The sequence below is a fragment of the Porites lutea genome, chromosome 13 (genome assembly GCF_958299795.1).
Source record: "Porites lutea chromosome 13, jaPorLute2.1, whole genome shotgun sequence".
Classification (NCBI taxonomy): domain Eukaryota; kingdom Metazoa; phylum Cnidaria; class Anthozoa; order Scleractinia; family Poritidae; genus Porites; species Porites lutea.
The window spans coordinates 19799472-19818665 of record NC_133213.1 but is presented as its reverse complement, the minus strand read 5'-3'; the positions used below and the strand labels follow the sequence as shown (position 1 = coordinate 19818665).

At 38.0% G+C, this 19194-nt stretch overlaps 1 protein-coding gene across 3 annotated transcripts; it reads left to right on the top strand.

The window, feature by feature from the left end:
- The first annotated feature begins 2739 nt into the window (after positions 1–2739).
- Positions 2740–16248, top strand: LOC140922694 (uncharacterized). 3 transcript variants are annotated; one of them, XM_073372691.1, is made up of 3 exons: positions 2740–2824; positions 13300–13595; positions 15351–16248. In XM_073372691.1, exons 1-3 carry the CDS (start codon positions 2782–2784, stop codon positions 15888–15890), a joined length of 879 nt encoding a protein of 292 aa, XP_073228792.1. In that variant the 5' UTR covers positions 2740–2781; the 3' UTR covers positions 15891–16248. The 3 variants fall into 3 exon arrangements, with proteins under 3 accessions (XP_073228792.1, XP_073228793.1, XP_073228791.1); XM_073372692.1 differs by lacking the exon at positions 2740–2824 and adding an exon at positions 6602–6754; XM_073372690.1 differs by lacking the exon at positions 2740–2824 and adding an exon at positions 7482–7837.
- Positions 16249–19194: the final 2946 nt, after the last annotated feature.

Here is a 19194-nt window from a genome sequence, read left to right as displayed (position 1 = left end):
ACTATGAGTTTCGTAATGGTTTGAAACAATAGACCTCTTTTCGGTTCCTCCTATTGCACACCCAACATGGTGTACTCTAGCGAACAGTTCATTAAACTCCATGGAATTCACCGCAGTGACGTTCCTATATATATATATATATATCTATATTAAGCACAAATATGATACGAAAAAAGGCAGATGCAATTAAGGACGTTACGTAGAGACATTGGGAAAACACACCCAGGAAAAAGAGGTCATAAGCTCTTGATTTTAATATATTTTCTTTAATATCAGGTTTAAATTTCAGCTGAAAATCAAACATTCCGTAGAACGTATTTCGTAGAACGTAAATTCTACTGGAATATTTGTAAAACAAGTGAGCAATTCAAAACATACAGATCATGTTCTGAACATTCTACTGCTCAATAATTCACATTGTACCATATCTATATTTTTATTTATTATATTATACTACCAATTTAAGCATGGCCAAACAAGGAGGGAAGGAAATAGATGAACATTGTTTGAAAATGTCAATAAATGTGTGACATCCATATTAGGCATGTTTCAAAAGTGTTTTGACACAGCTGATTGCGAAGCGGAACTGAAACCAAAACGAACATAAAAAGCCCGGAAGTTCTATTATTAAATGGTGTTCCGGTAAATAGGTCCGCCGGAAAAATGATTAATCGAAAATTAACGACATCCCTTGACTACCATAAAAACATCCTTCATGATTAGCCATCTATATGATAACACTTTGAACTCGTTTAAGTTATGATTTAAATAAAACTCAAATTTCACATCATAAAATAAAAACCTTAGTAAATAAAGTCATATTTGAGCTCCAGTTTGCCTTTTTTTCTCTGAGTATTTTTGCCCTTAAGTTTTCACTAATAATTGTATATACTCAAAACTTAATCGTTTTCTGTTTTTATCTTTTTTGCACTGTGTAATTTGAGCATTAAACAGTCAGTTAATAAAGGGTTGGACAATATTCAAGACTGGAAGGAAGCGTAAAGCTAAGCTTTCAGAACAACTCTTCGATGGGAAGTACGATGCTGTTAACGGGAAGAAGTCTCCGATTTCAAGTTAACGGAACTTTATAGGAGTTCTGTTAATACGACAAAAAAATCGGAATATTAAGTTTAAGCTTTAAACTTTTATCGTGTCTAAATACACGACGAGACTCCTTCGCTTAGTCACAGCCAAGAAGCAACTAATTAAAAGATTAAACTGAAGAAAATAGGGCTATACAATCGTTTTATCGTGAGAATATTGGTTGTGAACGTTTTTTGACAGTCAAAGATCATTTAGGGCAACTGATTACTTTATTTTCATAAACACGTTACAAGCATTCAAAGTGTTCCATGATGGTTATGATATCCTAAACTAAATTGATACTGATTATGATCCTCTCCCCCTCGATTCTGTATTTTTCCAAAGCCGACTTATGCACATGGATCGTCTGGAAATTTTCACTACTTCATTTCTGTTTTGGTTTCTGGAATTTAGTAAGCTGTAGTAAACTTGTCCATCAGCAATGCGGAACTTTTTGGTTTTTTAATTAAGGGGTGAAGTTTGCAGCCTGGGTTTTTCATTGTTTAACCCTGAACTCGGCAACAATTGTGAAACTTTGCCAACTCGCTCTCGATCTTTCTAACGGGCAATAAATTTTTGTAAGTATAAACGAAAACGAAACAGCCAGCACCACGCCATTTTTTGATAATATCGTCAAGTATCTGATGTGAAAGAGTGAAAAGCAAAACATGTGAGAATATATGGGATCACCATTTAAGAGAGTTCCTTAGTCCTGCAATTATATATGTCTTAACCCAAACAATATCATTGCCTTTTGACACTTCTTTCTGTCGATACAAAAGCGAAGTAGTGGACTGTTTGATGGAATGTAGGGAGATTGTACAAGGATGTATCTTTAAGTAAACTGATGAATCGCAGTTTACTTTTTAACAAACTCAACATATTAAATTTCCGGGTAGCTAACATCCACAAACTACATTCATATCTCTTGGAGGCTGGGATCAGGGCACTGAGTGTCTGCATACAAGAGAGACTTAATCCATGCATCAATATTGGGAGAAGTTCTAGTGTCAGTAAAATCAGAACATAATCAGGACAAAAGATTATGACATCAATGTTACGATCCCCTGAGTGAAATTACATTGATCTTTAAATAAATCTCTCAAGCATATAGCTAAGGAAATTTATGGAGACTAGAAAAGACAATTTTTTTTGTGGACTTGGGGCTAAATGGGTTAATGAAAATGAGTTACACACTGGGAATGGCAGGACTAAGTCGTTTTAAACCGTCGTTTTAGGACTCTTAAGCCGAGTTAAGGTTACGTGGCAGAGATGACTAACTCTAACTTTCAAACTTTTAAACGAAATTATGTGGTTCAGTCGCATTCACATCAGTGAAAACTCTTTGGGAAAACTTGTAACAAAGTACTATTTAATGTTTATTTCTTAGTATTTTTCTTTTTTTTTTTTTTAAAAAAAAGGGCCACTGATAGAAGTTGTAGCGTTAAGTGCGTTTATAGGCTAAATCCGTTCAAGTGAAAACTAAACAAAAAAAAAGCGAGTTCCTGTCGTTCAATTGTGCGCGTGTTCCTATAAAATAAATGCAGTATCAAGCAGTTTATCAATATACAATATTTGACACAGGAACACAGCTGAAGAACGTTCACATCACGCGACTTCCTGTTCCCATTCACTCAAAGTGTACAACTTGCTGATTTGACTCCAGCTCAGAACGCTATCGACAGAGGAGCGGACGACATGCCAAAAACAGGTCCTTTTACCAAAGCTAATGAATTTAAAGGTATGAGTTTTGTTTTAAGCTGTTTGCAGTTAAGTTCTGAAAACGGAATCGAATATAATCCCATATGGGTTTCATGAATTGGGTAACTAACTAAACGTCGTTCGTTCATGACCATGGCAAAGTCGTTATTTTAGCTTCTTTTCTTTATTTTTCGGAGTTAGTTAAGATCTTTAAATGACAAATTGCAAGGCAAAGTATTGTCGAGAGACTCCCAGCCACCCAACAACCTTAGCTAACCATTTCTGATCGCTCTTAAACATCAACTTATTTTCTTCAGATAGAGATAAACTAGAAATTAAAAATTCGGAGGGCGTTTGTTAGCTTTACACAAATGCAATCCCTTTTAATCTTACCATGTTTAGCCCATCCATGACCACTTTAAGATTTGCCATATTCATATTTGGTTCTTCTGTAGTTTGAAGATGTTATTTCAGTTGATACAGTGTATTACTGGTAATATGATAATGACCAGTTGGCAAATCTTTAAATTGACAAAATTGCAAACTGCAAACATTGCTAATTAAACATGACCAATTAGCACCTTTAACCTTTCAGGCTTAAACAAATACACACAAAAGATTTATTGCGTCTGTGGTAATAATAATAATATAACCGTGAAAACTTCTCTTGATATAGCCATTTGAAGTACATCAGCGTCTTACAGTACATTTGGTGCCAAAGTGGCAGTTTAATTTATAAAACGCACATTAGAGAAACTTTTCGAATCGAATGCAATGTATTACTTTGACTAGCTTCGATTCTAGATGTCAGTTGAAACCGTCAGTAGAGAGATATTTTTAAACCTTTGTTCGCAGATGGATGATTTAGTGATGATTTTGAGTCGTGGACGAAATATTCTGGGTGTGACACTGAGCTTTCACTATGAAATGAAAACTGTCCTTCACAGGCAACCCTAACTAGGCTTCTATTAACAGTTCTTTTTCTTTAGCAGCTGAATGTATGAATGAATCATGACAATTAGACAATTTATGGTGGTGTTGACTGAATATAATACCTCCAAAGCGTAACAGACAAAATCGCCCGTAAGGTTTACCTGTGTAGCGGCAAAGTATGAAGTCTCGCGAGTCAAACGTCAAAGCGCGAAAAAGCTGGGCGAGGTTCAACTTTTACGTTTATGCTGACCTTTAGTACATCACGCTTATTTTATTCAAGCACGTAAATTTTATGAGCGTGGGAACGTAGACATTAAGGCGTAGTGGAAATTCAAACATAGGGAAATGCTTCAGGAATTCAGCTTTTTGAACATAAACTTTGTTTAACTCAATATTGTGATTCTGGTGAGCGTTTGTCACCCAATCACAACATTGTCGTGAGGATAGAAGTTTGGACATTGGCAATTGTGAAGAGTTAAAACTCATTTAAACTTGGTCAAAACTGTCTGGGAACGTTCTAAGTATTGTATTCTGATCTGATAATATGACTGTCTGAAACCAAGGTATTATAGTACATTGTTAATGTGACTGTCTGAAAACCCAGACACTTCATCATGCTACATTGTTGTAACGATGTTGTTAAGAGTATAAACTCGTTACAACCGTGACTTGTTCAGACCATTGTCATCACGTTCTATTTTGTTTTCTAATGATCCGATTGTTTAACTCACAATCTGAATTGTTGTGAGAATATTGTTGGATGTCAATTTGATAAAACTTAGTTAATATGTAATTTTGTTCTCGAAATGTTAAAGCAGCTTGCACCCATTTAAGAGCAGCGTAACCCTGGATGATAGACATGTTTATTGATTCTTGTTAGTCTGGCGGACATTTAAGTGATTACTTCTCCCAACATCACACTCAGATCTCTCAGCATTCTCTTAGTTATCAAATGTCGTGTGGAGAACTGTGAATCGTACTCTTCACATAGGCTTTCAACAAATATAATGAGATTGTAGAGACACATTCTTAACGCCGATTGTTTACCTTCGGCGTGAATTACAAATACAATCATCTTTATTTACAGTGCCAGGTCAAGCGTACCCCCTTGCATGGATTCGGTTATTGCGCTCATCATTTGAAACTTAAATCTGTTACTTTAGTTGCCAATATCAGATATATTACTTGACTTTCAGTTGCATATGTCACTGGTGAGCTTCGAATTCTGACGCGCGAGGAAGCTAAGAAAAGAAGGGTGAAAATATGACACTTATACGAGCCTAAAGAAGATAATAAAATTGAATTATCAATTCATATGAAAATTACAAAAAATCTTTTGTTGAACCTGAAAAAAAATTTTTGACTTAAGTTGAAAACAACTTTTTTCATGATTCACTTTAGCATTCATTTTCACGCATTGATAAATTGAGCTTTTAAGACTGAGATTGTTCGTCGGTGATTTGTTTATCTATTAATGGTATCACTTCCCTTTTCCCAAGCCCTTTCAGTTTCGGTTTATTTACCGTACGGCAAAAGTTACAAAACTTCAAGGAGGCTTGACATATTTCGGTTTCGTATAGTGTACACGTGCTTTTTGTTTCTGACCTTCCCCTTGCAATTGCCTTTGACGGACGCAAGATGTTGTTATATGGTGCATATTTTTGTTTAGCTTGTTTTTTTTGGCACACACACACACACGCATTTTGCCGCAGTCCTCAAAGCAGCAGAAATAAATTTAACACTCAAATTGTTAGATGTCCGTAGCAGGTTGTTTGCCTAAACTTGAATTTTTGGAATAAAAATTCAAGATGGCGGTTGCCTTAAATGACGTCACAGGTCCTAAGGAGCGCCATTTCGCCATAATATTAAGACATTTTGCGGAATAATCTGCATCTTTTGCATTGCTTACAAATCACCAGTTAAATGACAAAGAATTGCATCACCCTTGAAATCGGTAGTTTTCGTCACTGAAAAGCAAAAGATAATCACAGAGCGGCTTTAAATCATGTTAAATCAGTGGAGCTTTAGTTTTGGTTGAATGTGACCTACAAGGTATTTAGGCACTTGCAGGAACACTAAACGAATTCAGTTTTAGTAAAGGATGTATTCTTAAAGTTTAACTTAAACCTGTTATGAAAATGATAATTTGCAACAATAACTCAGGGATTCCCTTTCAGGCCATTACGGCCAAGCTCTTTCAAAGTTTAAATTAATGTTCAGTTAAATAAAGTATCTTAAACAATCCTCTAGAAAGAAATCCATTTCATTGATAGATTACAATGAAATCTACTAAATAAATGGAATCTGCTGAAAACTATAGCTTCCCACGCAGACCTTTTGGCCCTTCGTGCAATCTCGATGATAACCTACGTGGGAGACTAAGGGAAAGAAGTCTGCTTTAGTAATCACAATTACCAAAGGATCAAATATTTGAGAATTAAACCTTTTTAATACACGTCCGGTCCAGAGCTTGTTTCAGTCTGAATCCGGTACTTTACAATATGACCCGGAAAACTCTGCATAACTGAAGATTTAAACTGAGAATTTATCATCTTCTTACAAACGATATTCCGTCTTTAACTCGGGATAAGTAAGTCTCTAACATGGAACCATATCAAGAATTTTCTGATCCAGTTAACACTACCAGACCACGCCTTTTGCTACCGATACAGTAATTTGTGCAAAATATTAATGTGGAATAATAGCGTGATTTATAATCGAATCAATAAGCGTTTTTAGAGATTAAGGAAATCCCGAATGCTCCCGGGCGACAGAAGAAAGCAACTGCCCAAAGAGTTATCTTTTTTTTCCCAAAAAACTCGATATTTAGTTTTCATAGATGATATCATATTTACCGGATGCGGTTAAAAAGGAATGTTTCGAGAAAGAGAGAACAACCTGGGCGAAATGAAACAGCAACTGATCGTCGGTTTTCACCCACTGACGACAGTGTGATTGGGATTCTGCGGAGTGAAGTAACATTCAATTGGATTTTGAACAACAAGTGTCATGTTTTTCTATCACAGTGAATTTCAAGGTATGATCTATCTACAGTTTTAAACTGCCCTTTCTGTAGTTGAAAACTTTCTTACCCTTCGATAATCCTAAGAGAGACAGGAATTGCCTCGTTAATAAGGTATACATTTAGTGGTTTCTCTCTCTAGTAACTGTGATTTCTTGCACAGGCTAAAACGGAAATATTTGGATTTACCTTTAAAAGATCCATAACAAAACTTTTGTTAATGGACAGTAAAGTGTGAAAATTCAACAAACATCAGATTAGTACTGTAATTTCCTATGTGTGTAAATTGAGTGAACCGATTAAAATGAGAACTGCGTAAAATCCACATGAAAACATCAAAACGTTCGACGGCACCGTGTGGAAATTCCACAAACAGATATCTGCAGTGATTTCTCGTGCGATTGTGTTTACTAATCAATAATAACATTTCCCCTCTTAGTCTTAGATGACCTTGGGTCTCTAGTTAGAACTTAAAACTAAGTGTAGTCTAACTTGATGAACTATACATTTAGTCTGAATAAAACAAGATATTTCAGTCTGCCAGTTTGTGCACAGCTGGTGTGGATAAACCGGCCGGAGCCAAAGATTTGACTACGAGCACGCCGTACCATGCACGCATGGTACCAGTAGGAGCGAGGGTTGTTACACTTGGAATTTTCAGTCAGTTGTATCCCCAGATATCTCAACCTCTCTTAGCATGCAGTTAAAGAGACATTGGGAATAAGATTCTTGTCATTATTATCTGGGGCTCACGAACCTTGTTTAAAATTGATTCAACCTCCTACTAAATAAATCTCGCATACATGTTGTCCAATATATAAAGATACTATTGACTCTCATATCACGGAAAGTTGATGATCTACAATTTAATGTTACTCATGTGTGTTTTAGTAAATTCCCTTTCTTGCCGCTTAGTTTCAGTTTCATTTTAAAAGGAGCACGTACATGTTACTTCAAATAAATTGTGCTTAGTCATCGTAATATCAATCGTAAAATATACTGCCTACAAAATGCAACCAAAAGTAAGCAAATGTGTGAATCGGGTTTGGAAGCAGGCTGCATACCCTATACCACCAATGCGACCAGAAGAAAAAAGGGGTGAGCTTTTAAGAAATCATTCTACAACTACTTTGAATTCACGGAATTACTGAACGAGTTATTTACTCTTCTTTCTTGAAAAACTTGCATATTGCCCTGAGTGAGCGAATAATGCATAACGTAACTGACAAACAAAATAATCCTTTACAATTTGCAGTTCTGTTTAAGAATTAAAAAAATTCAAATCAACTTCTCATTATTAAGAGGGATATCTATCTGAAGGTAAAATAAATAATAACTTGTTAGCATATTTTCCTGAGTTAAAATAACTCATAGCATAACTCACCAACAATTTGCCATTCTGTGAATGAAATTTTCGACCCAGTTCTCATTGTTTCGCGTGGCGGATAGATTTAGTAAACGTTTCTTCGAAAAACGCCTTCTTGTCGTACGGTTCTGAAGAGTGGAAGCTTCCTTTTACCGCTTGTAACGGAACCCTGAAGGACAGTACTGAGACGTTTTGAACAGCCTACAGCAGTTCAACAGTTTATTTGCATATTAAGTTTGTCATTTGGGTTGTTTTTGTTCTGAATTTTGAAAAAAAACATGCACGCTTTTCGAGAACAATGCATCAACCTATAACAGCACTGGGAATGCAATACTCTGGGGATGGACATCTTCAGGGGCACCCAACGAGGATATAGTTCAAAACCACTTAACATAGCATTGTTGAACGTAGTTTAGTATTCAAACAGTAGATATAGGCATATTTTTATCCCCTAAAAACTTTTCATCTGTTCGGATTTCCTAGCTGAAAGTCTAGTGATCCGAAAATTATAGGGATAAAAACTTATCTTCTCGAAAACTTCAGCCAGGAAAAGGCTTCCGAAAATTCTAGGTGGCCTTTTTTAGGGTCAAAAACCGTTACAAATGGGTAATTATACCATTTTGTCGATGTTCGAAAACCCTACGAGAGGCAGGCAAGCAAGAAATTTTACAACAAATGCTCCGAAAATTCTAGATCACAAATCGTCTTCCGAACAGATATTTTTCCGAAAATTGCCGTTGGGTACCCCTGATCTTCACGCTGTTCAAAACACTGACCGCACGCGTTTTAACAAGTTCAAAAATTCGAGCACGAATATTCTAAACATCATGTAATGATCAAAACATTTACAGTTGTGTAGGACTTTCGTTGTTTGGCATTTTCAATTTTGACATTACAGAAATTCCCTCAGGTCAATTCGTTGTGTATTCGCTCGCTGGGATAAACAATGACTTGACGCGACTCCTGAGCTACCGTCATCGAGCTTATACTTTGCTTATTTGCAATACGAACATTAAGAGCCTGTTTACGTGGAGGTGGGGGACCCCAGATAGATGAGGTACAATTTGGCGGGTCACCCCACCTATCATGTAAGCGTGATCAAATTAAAATGAGAGATTATATGGACAGGCGTGTTACCTCACCTAACTGGGGCCCCCCTGCTGCATGTAAACAGGCCCTAAGTTATAGCAAAGTGGAAAATAATTTTAGTAAATTTTAGCACGTTTAGGGTTTTCCGATTTAGCGGAAATTCTGCGGAAGTGGAACTAGCCAGTTTCAAATGAGTTCAATTTCTAACCTTTCTATAAGTGAAATTCGTTTAACACTCACTACTGTAAGTAAATTGCTGGGTTGTTTGTAACTTTTAACACTTTAAGGGCCTGTTTACATGGAGGTGGGGTACCCCAGTTAGGTGAGGTAACCCGCTTAGGTGGGGTAGCCCGCCTGTCCATATAATCTCTCATTTTAATGTGATCACGTTTACATGTTAGGTGAGGTAACTCGCCACATGTTACCTCACCTACCTGAGGTCCCCCACCTTCATGTAAACAGGCCCTAAGACCCTGTTTACATGGAGTGGGGGACCCCGGTCTAGTGGGGTAGGTTTCTTTTGTTTTGTGTCCGCCAGAGCGTAAAAACAAAAGAAACTAACCCCACTAGACCGGGGTCCCCCACTCCATGTAAACAGGCCCTCACTTTACGAGACCAACTGCAGCGCTCAACTTTATATTATTCTTGCAAAGTTACGTATCATCGATTCACCAAGAAAACCAGGATTCAAGGAGGTAATTTCCATGGCCAACTCTTTCGAGTCTCAGGCTAAAGAAGACGAGGAAAAAAATGGAATATTCCTCTTCAGCCCCCAACAAATCACGGCACGTAAATAGTGCAAGCAAAAATCACAATACACCGAGAAATTCGGGCTTTGCACTCTCAGAAACAAAGGTGCTAAAAAATAATGGAAGGCGATAATGTTTCTAATGCTGGGTTTATATACGGAGCGTGGGAAGAAGGTTTTCACCCTATTCTTTCTACCATCAAAACTAAGCAGGCACTTAGCCTAATTCGTTTAAACCTTCATTTTGAACCAGCTTAAAATGTGTGTTTTTCCAAAGAATATGCATGTAACATATGTGCTACTTTGTTATTCTTTTGTTATTCAATAAGTTGTCATATATAAGGCTTTCTTCTGCAACTATCCCGCGCCTTAGTGGGAACTCATGGAATTTCGCGCCAGTGTCAAAAAATATTTGCATGCGCTTAGTTTGTTGGATTGCACCAATAACTATGATTGCACATTCTGCCGTCTGTATAAATTCATTGAGCTTTTGCACTAGTTTTCAACCCTCACCCTAACCGACAAAACGCACAGAATCGAATAGATATCCACAAGTAGACAAAATTGCGAGATGCGATGCCTGGAGACTTCCCGGCGTCTTTCCCAATTTGTAGGAGAGGAGATATACAATGTTGTTCCTTTTCTGTTTATAAATTATCGTATTTATATGGCACTCGATGAGACAATGAAAACGATTCTTATTTACGTTTGACGTAGCAAAAATAGAAATAACCTGCGATAAGGCCTCCCAAAGAAAATGGGAAAATCTAAGGACCGCCTGATCGCAGGTTAATGAAGAAATATTAGATATGGTCCCAGGATATCATCCGGCAAACAAAAGCAGAATTGTTTACTTTTTTCCTTGTTAGCGTATATGCTTTATCTTTTTTAAACGACTTTTAAAAACCGTTAGCACCGAGTGTGAATTTATTTGCAGCATACGCGTATTGGCCAAATGCGACTGCTAGACACAAATACTGCAAATGAATCCTCTTGTTTTAGAAAATATTTACCAAGCATGTTTGTGCTCATTTACCCTTTTACGATCCAGATATTTCGCATAAACAATGATATCATGCAAAGATTTACTTACAGCGAAAGAATCAAGATGACCGTTTAAAGTATAATGGAATCAATTTCACATATCGGAAAAATGGCTCGAACTTTCGCTAAATCGGAAAACCCTATTAATGAGAACGTGTTCTGAACACTCTAAATAACAAGTGAAAGAAAAGGATGGTGAAAGAAACGAATAGCCCTCTTTAGCTTACAAGTATGTTTTGTTTTCCCAGGGGAACTTAACCTTTTGTCTTCTCATAATTTACGCGTAGATATGCACGTGAATAAGACGAGATTTGAAAGAAACAGTTCCCTTGGAGTATTGTCACATGACCTGTATTTGGGAAAATAGAATGTCAAGTTAAAGAGGTCTATTGCCCTTAACCCTTTAAACCCTAAGATCCAAATTTGAATTCTCATTTGTTGCCTCTATTCATTTCCTACAGAAGTAGTGGGAAGAAGTTGAGAAAATATCAAGCAAATTCATCTTGTGTGATCATGTCCGTAATTCTCGTGACCACTCTTTCTTTTACAAAGCATTGATATTACAACGAGAAATTTGATACTGATCACTCTTAGGGCTTAAAGGGTTAAGGTTGGTGAGCTGAGACTGGGATGTTTTCTGTGATAGATTCATGAGAGACAAGTAAGCGAACGATCGAGTGGTTGAGGCTTTCGTACATAAAAACAAGGTTTTTTTACCAGGGACAATTAAATAGGTACAAATATATCTTCAAATGACTTAAAATTGTTACGAGTGCGACGTCGCCGACGGAATTTCCGAACTCCTGTTGTCTCTTAGAAATCCCGGTTACCTCTTCCTTTGGCTGATCAACTCCCTGTTGGTCACGAAAAGGCAGATAGATAATGTTGAGATACAAGATTGATTTGAAAAGTACCCGTATTTGTAGTCAAAAACCTTTCAGTTTCGAATCCTTAAGATCAGGGGAAAGTGACGACAGCGACTGGAGGTCTTTTAAAAAGTGAATTCGCGATTATTCCGACCTATGCCATAGCCAACTCACTTTGTCAAATGTAGACGAACTTTCCTGCCGAGTTGAATTACTACTAACCATATCCAATTCAAGTTCTGAGAGAGAGAAAGTTTTGTCTGCGCTTCTGTACGTCCTCCACAAAGCGTGAACTCTGGGCACTTTACGTCGTGGTCGTGCAGTGACGGCAAGGAAATGTACAAACAAGCGCAATGCACATGCAGAGATGTTGTTTTGCTTATTAAAAAATTTAAGCGTTTTCACTCACGTTGCCAACAGCTACGCCAATTTGTTGCCACAAAAGAAAGCGTTTACTTAAAAGGAAAAAAAGTTCAACTCCCACGACCAGTACTGGTTTGGGACACAAACATGGCGGATGTGCGTGGCGGACGTGCGTGCAAAGGCTCTATTGTTTTTGTTATTTCAGCGTTGTCATAGGACCTTGCGGTCCCTACAACGGGCTTATCTCCGGTGTAATATAATTTGTTACTCACAGCTGAAACAAAACAAAGAACACAAAACATCCTTAACAATGGACCTAAGCCCGACAATTCTTATAATCCATAAAACAAAGAAAACGAACAGATTATATTACACCGGGGATGACCCCTATAACGCAAAGACCTTTCTGTAAAGAGCTTTCGAGTGAAATAGGTATCCTCAGTAAAGATTATACTATTATCGTTATAATTAGTAGTATTAGTATTAGTCAGTTAGTATTAGTATCATCATCCTTCTTAAACACAGCTTCTACGAATGCCTTAAACATCAAGTCAATGCCCGTGACCTTAGGTGTCTAAGACTAAGCGAAGGTTCTATTTCGATGATTCTAAACGACATGTGACACCAATCCCTGCTGCTAACTACTTTTCTATGTCGTTCGAGACAGTTCCTAATGCACCAATAGGCCACTTGCACAATGGCGTCATTTTACTACTACGACCAGAATCCTTTACGTTTTTCCTTTCATATTTAAATTAGTAATCTCAGCGAGGATTAAATCACAAAAAGAGCCATTGTCTTTCTCTCGGGTGTCAAGTGGACACTGCATCATCAATAATCAGACACTTCTGTTCTATCTTATCCAATAACAGAACGTCAGGCTTGTTGAGTTCAATCTTGTTGACAGTCTGTATTTTGAAGTCCCACAGCTTGTTGTTTGTGAATTCATACACTTGTTGTGGCTCATGGTTGCAATATTTTTCATCGCTGTCATAGGCCAGCTTTCCACATTATTATTATTATTATTATTATTATTATTATTATTTTTATTATTATAATCATCATTCGCGCTCTTATAATATAGTTGATCGCCAGCATGTGGAGGCGTCAGATGGGCCAACAGGACAAGGTTCAGACAGCAGCTCAGTTACTCACTACAAGAATATAGTCCACTTGTGGGAATTCTTGCTGGAGCTTCTAGCTGATGAAAGCTGCCGTTCAATCATAACTTGGAGCAACGAAAATCGTATGGAATTCAAAATAAAAGTTCCTGATGAAGTGGCCAAAAGATGGGGGCAATTCAAGAGGACACGGACCATGACGTATGACAAACTAAGCAGGGCTCTGAGATTTTACTATAGTAAAGGAATCATTCAAAAGGTGAGTTCAATAGAACCCTCCATTGCGACCTCACCCAATGATATGCCAAGGTTTTTTAGATTTCAAATGTATGTAGTATTATGATAGTGGAAATGTTCCTCGCAGTTGAACAAACACCCTAAGCAGTTGAAAAAAAAAAAAGTTCACCGGGATATCGAACCTGAACCTTTGCGATGGTCGGACGCAACGCTCTATCCATTAAGCTTATCAAGCCAACTGGAGAGCAGGCCATTGTGAGTTCGTCAGGGGCACCCAACGTCAATTTTCGTAAAATATCTGTTCGGAAGACGATTTGAGATCTAGAATTTTCGGAACATTTGTTGTAAAATTTCTTGCTTTCCTGCCTCTCCTAGGATTTTCGAACATTTAAAAAATGGTATAACTGCCCATTTTAAACAGATTTTTACCCTGAAAAGGTCACCTAGAATTTCCGGGAGCCTTTCTTCTAGCTGAAATTTTCGAAAAGGTAAGTTTTCATCCCTTCAATTTTTGGATCGGATTTTCAGCTATAGGAAGTGATTTTTAGGGGATAAAAATATGCCTATATCTCAATCTATCTATATTTGAATACTAAAATGTGTTTAACAATGCTATGTTTAAGTGGTTTTGAAATATATTCTCGTTGGGTGCCACTGGTTCGTAATATACCCGATGGTGGAAATGAAATGGATGGAAATATTTGCGAGGATCATTTCCACTTTCATGCCATTATCTGCAGTTCAAAATATGAGTCACCTAATATACTTCGATTAATGTGTGAAGTAATGTTACTGGAAAACTGAATTACTCTGGTACTGAGTTTGAAAAGGTGGTCGCTCGTTTTTCCAGCTTCATTGCGATACGATAATAACAATAGTCTCCGTCGCAACTGGCGCAACCCACTAAAAAACTTCAATTTTACACCAGCCATTTGTATGAGGAGCGGTTAAAGGCGAGTTGGTCACACAGGAAAGTTCGTGTGCTGTAATGTCATGGATTAGAGGACAACAAGACACGCCCTCTTTACATTATATATTAACATTTTAACAGTCAACTCGGACGTCAGCACTCAATGGCGCCAATGGCAGCCACTATCTGTTCATTTATGAGCTTTCTGTAACCCACCCACAGCCCATGATATGAATGATGCGTGAAAGGAGGACACATCACCGGGGAAACTTCTCCTAGTCTTTTCGAACATTAGTGTGCGTTCTTTTACGTCCCCTTCCATTTGACTAATGAAAGATATGAAGGAGACAAGGCCAACGGCTTAACGTCACCGCCCATGCAACAGGGGCACCCAACGACAATTTTCGGAAGAATATCTGTTCGGAAGACGATTTGAGATCTAGAATTTTCGGAACATTTGTTGAAAAATTTCTTGCTTGCCTGCCTCTCCTAGGATTTTCGAACATGTAAAAAATGGTATAATTGCCCATTTTTAACGGATTTTTACCCTAAAAAGGTCACCTAGAATTTTCGGGAGCCTTTTTTCTGGCTGAAATTTTCGAAAAAGTAAGTCTTTATCCCTATTATTTTCGGGTCACTAGACTTTCAGCTAGGAAATTCGAACAGATGAAAAACTTTTAGGGGATAAAAATATGCTTATGTCTACCGCTTAAATACTAAAATACGTTTAACAGTGCTGTGTTTAAGTGGTTTTGAACTATATTCTCGTTGGGTGCCCCTGATGCAATGACGCAGTGGACAGTGTCATCTTTCGCATGAGTTATAGGACTATCGCATCTAACTATCATTTTGCATGTCCTATCTTAGGTTCCAAAACAAAGGTTGGTGTATCGGTTTCATAAGCTGCCTTACAAATACGAACCAGGCGTGACACGTTGGCGACCTCATGGACAGAGAATCAAGGCTTGCATCACTCAGAACGAGTCTAGCGTGACGACTTCAGAGTACGGTGGCCATGGAATCAATTCATACATTGGGCAGCGTGGAGCCGGGATAAATCTATTCATTGGGCAGCGACAAACGTTTCAGAAAGAAAAGCCAATTACCCCTCCCCTCATGGGGCATGACTGGTCTTCTGCTTTTACTCCTGTCATCACCCCATTCAGGAGAAGCCGGGTTGCCTCGTCGTTTCTGCCCACATCTACGACTCTGCATCCCGCATTGTCTTGTCATGACCCAGTGTTTAATACATCATCTCCTTTTCAACTCAGATCAAGGATCATATTTCCTGATGACATCAATCCTGGGTTTAGGCCGGTTAAACAAGTTAAACCAGTTGGTCATGATATGCAAGTGAAAAGCACTACGGCATCGTCAATACCTGTCTCCGTTATTCAGCGCATTTAAGCCTTCAGTCCCCCCGAGGTAGTCAAAAAAGGTTTATACGAGGAGGCTCCGACCCGAGGTCCAACCCCTTACCCTTTTATATAGCATTATTGGCGAAGAAGGTACTCCTTTCATATACTTTCTATTAACAAATGTCACCCTTTTCACTACCTAGTTCACAGGGTCCAGAGGGGTTTCCTGTGAATAAATGAATTACTTAATTAAAGTCTCAACTTGAAAAATGTCTATACTTGTCGCTTAGCACGATTAATTAACCCAATGGGATCTTTATAAATCTACTGTAGACGATTTCTTCGCTTCTTATCTGACCCAGATAGACTTTGTTGTTCGCCTGTAAGCTGATCTTGTGAGCCCTCAGTCTCTTGGTTTCCGGCAAACAGAATGTGAAACAAAACTGTAACGCGATCAAAATAACCCATTTTTCCCTTTGCCTAGTTGAGAACTCTGAATCCGTTTTAACTGCTCTAATTGCACTGCCTTGAACGTTTTCATTATTGACTTTTTTACATAAAAAAATGCATCCGTTAACCCTTCTGGACCTCATGGCTAGAAATCTTGGACAGGCATGCGCTCTCGAGACAGTATTTTTCGCTGTGGCTAAATGGCCGGTAACCGGTCAAGGTTTTCAAAACAATAAATGGCCGGCAGTCCCATATTCTCAGTGAATTTCACAAATAGAAAAAATTCAGCCGTTCTGAACTATCGTAAGTCGTGATCCTGATCAAACCAGCTGGTTTGTGGAATTTCTATATCATGCTTTTGAAATTTACTGAGAATATAGAACTACGGGTCATTTAGTGTTTTAAAAACCTTGACCGGCAGTCGAGCTCAAAAAAGTTCTAAGTGTCACAAAACATGGTTTCGTCTTCTGAGCCTAGCGTAAAGCAAACACTAGACTTGAGATCTATAAAGCATTTCAGGATCGCTTGACTTGTCTTAATCGTCATATGATAGTTTAGATTAGCTAGAATCTTTTACTGAGAATATGGGACTGCCGGTCATTTAGTGTTTTTAACAACTTGACCGGTTACCGGCCATATAGCCACAGTGAGTATTTTTGCGTTACATTGCATCACAAAAGGCCACAATGTTTATAGGCTTTAGTGGGAGAAAAGATTTAAACTCAATCCTACCTCATTAACTGGATGAAAAATCCATATTGTTCATTGCGATTCCACTAGCAATCGAGGAAACCTAAAAGTATTGCAAAGAGTTGCACCTCTCCAAGTCGTAATCGATGCGTTATTCATCTTTGAAGATCCGAAGAATTTTTCCATGAGGACAGTATGGCGGAATGCTCAAAGCAGTAAATCCCGCTTTCGATGAATGCCTCCCGGCTCGCGCCGTAACGTAAATTGAAATTTGTTCACTGCGATTTTGAATCTATTGAAGCAAAGCTTTAGAAAACGGTACAGGACATCTCTCTGCAATCTGTTGCTGATGCGTTTTCTTTTGATCCAAAACAAGCCAAAATAGACCAAGCCATTCTCGGCTAAACCTCAAGATCTTCACTGTGCCATATCTTGGCTAAAATTCATCCAAATTTCCCCCAAAACCACTCGTTGAAAAGCTTCACGGACAGTTTATGGCCGGAATTTTGGGCGGGGGCAATACTTTCAGTCAGCGGCTACAGTTAGACCACAGACATCTCTGAATTTCTCTACTCAATGTGTCCTAAACCTATGAGCCCGAAAACACGCAAAAATGCAGCGGAGTTGTCCATCGCGTGACCGACTAAATGTAAATCTCACGAAATTCGATGTCTGAGATTTCTATACCCTTATACCTGAGGCCCGAAAAAGGTACCCCTTTCGGGCGGAGCCTCCCTGTATAGGGCATTATAGCGAGTACCCCCGGCCTTCAAACACTGGCCAATTTCATTAACGAGTCTTTCTATCAAGAACAAGAACTCCAAAGACTACTGCAAAGCTGATTTAAAACAACGTCTATTGTTTTTTATAACAATATTTCGGCTGGCCATACCAGCCTTCTTCAGGTTTACAGATGTTATACGTTGTTTTAAATCAGCTTTGCAGTAGTCTTTGGACTTCTTGCTTCTTGTTCTTGGTTCTTTATACTTTGGCTAATTTGATCTCTTTTCTAGAGATCCAACGTTTACAACTAGCAGGATCTTCGTCCACGGTTTTTGCAGCTAATTTAATTCTTTCTATCAACTTTGATGATTTTGTTTCAGTCGTTATACATGTACGTCGTTTAACATTACCCTCGCATTAATTTCGTCGACCTTAGCCAGGAACTTTATGACTACTATGGAATTGTGAGAGTTTACTCCCTTCGCCTTATGACTAAGCCTTCTGCTTGTAGTGAACAGTGAACAATTAGAACAAAGTAAAAATAATGAACATTGTAAATAGTTTGAACCCACAGAAGTCATAATTAATAACAAGGTTGAATATAACCATACTGGCTAATTTATGATCATGAATAGCTATTTCAAGTTTCCTTGCTTTTTGGTCTATCGAAAGTAAACCACTTTTCGCTGAAATAGATGGCAGGACTTGACTTACTACGGATCATTTCGCTTTTTAAAAGGAATTAAAATTACTTTTCACGTTACTGTAGGGTGTTATAAGAGCTAAAAGGTCGTGTTAAAAGCTTTGAATATATTATAATCTCTTTGAGTTGCCCTGATGAAGACTTTTAATAAAGACAAGTATCGGAAAGAGTCGTTTTGTCCTGTTTTTTGAGGTTTTATAATCTATTTGAGATACTACTACTACTCTGGAAGCATTGCTCAAATTATTGTTATCTTTTTTAATCACAAAAAATGGTATATAAAAGGGTAAGGGGTTGGACTTGGGGCGGAGCCTCCCCTTACAAACATTTGTTGAGTACCCCCCCGCCCACACTGCGTATCAATACAAAACTCCGAAGCGTTAGTTTCTTGTCTTTTGTCGAAGCTATGATGATGTGATGGCGTTATTCAAGTGATATGTCAAACAAGAAAAGAGTGTTTAAAGTTACATATCAAACACGGGTGGGATTGTTTCTATGGGCTATGATAGATTGTGCTAGCATAATTTTTTGGGCAAAATTTTTTGGGGCTGTTTTCCGAAAAAACATTGTTAGCATAATTTGCACTTTTGACGAGTTTTACAGCACGAAATTACCATTTATTTATCATGCAACCATTTTTTGGCCCGATATTGTAACATTCATGGGACCTTGGTGCCTAAGGAAGTGACACTGCACTAAACACACGTGTATAATTAGCTCAGTTACCAAGGTGGATAACATCCTCCTCGATCTGCATAATTTTTCACATCCTACTCAGCCTCACTCA

Coding starts and splice junctions, on each gene's coding strand:
- LOC140922694 (XM_073372690.1), top strand. CDS start 7,750: ATGCAACCAAAAGTAAGCAAATGTGTGAATCGGGTTTGGAAGCAGGCT. Junction 7,838..13,299: donor GCGACCAGAAGAAAAAAGGG/GTGAGCTTTTAA, acceptor CTTATAATATAG/TTGATCGCCAGCATGTGGAG. Junction 13,596..15,350: donor GTAAAGGAATCATTCAAAAG/GTGAGTTCAATA, acceptor GTCCTATCTTAG/GTTCCAAAACAAAGGTTGGT.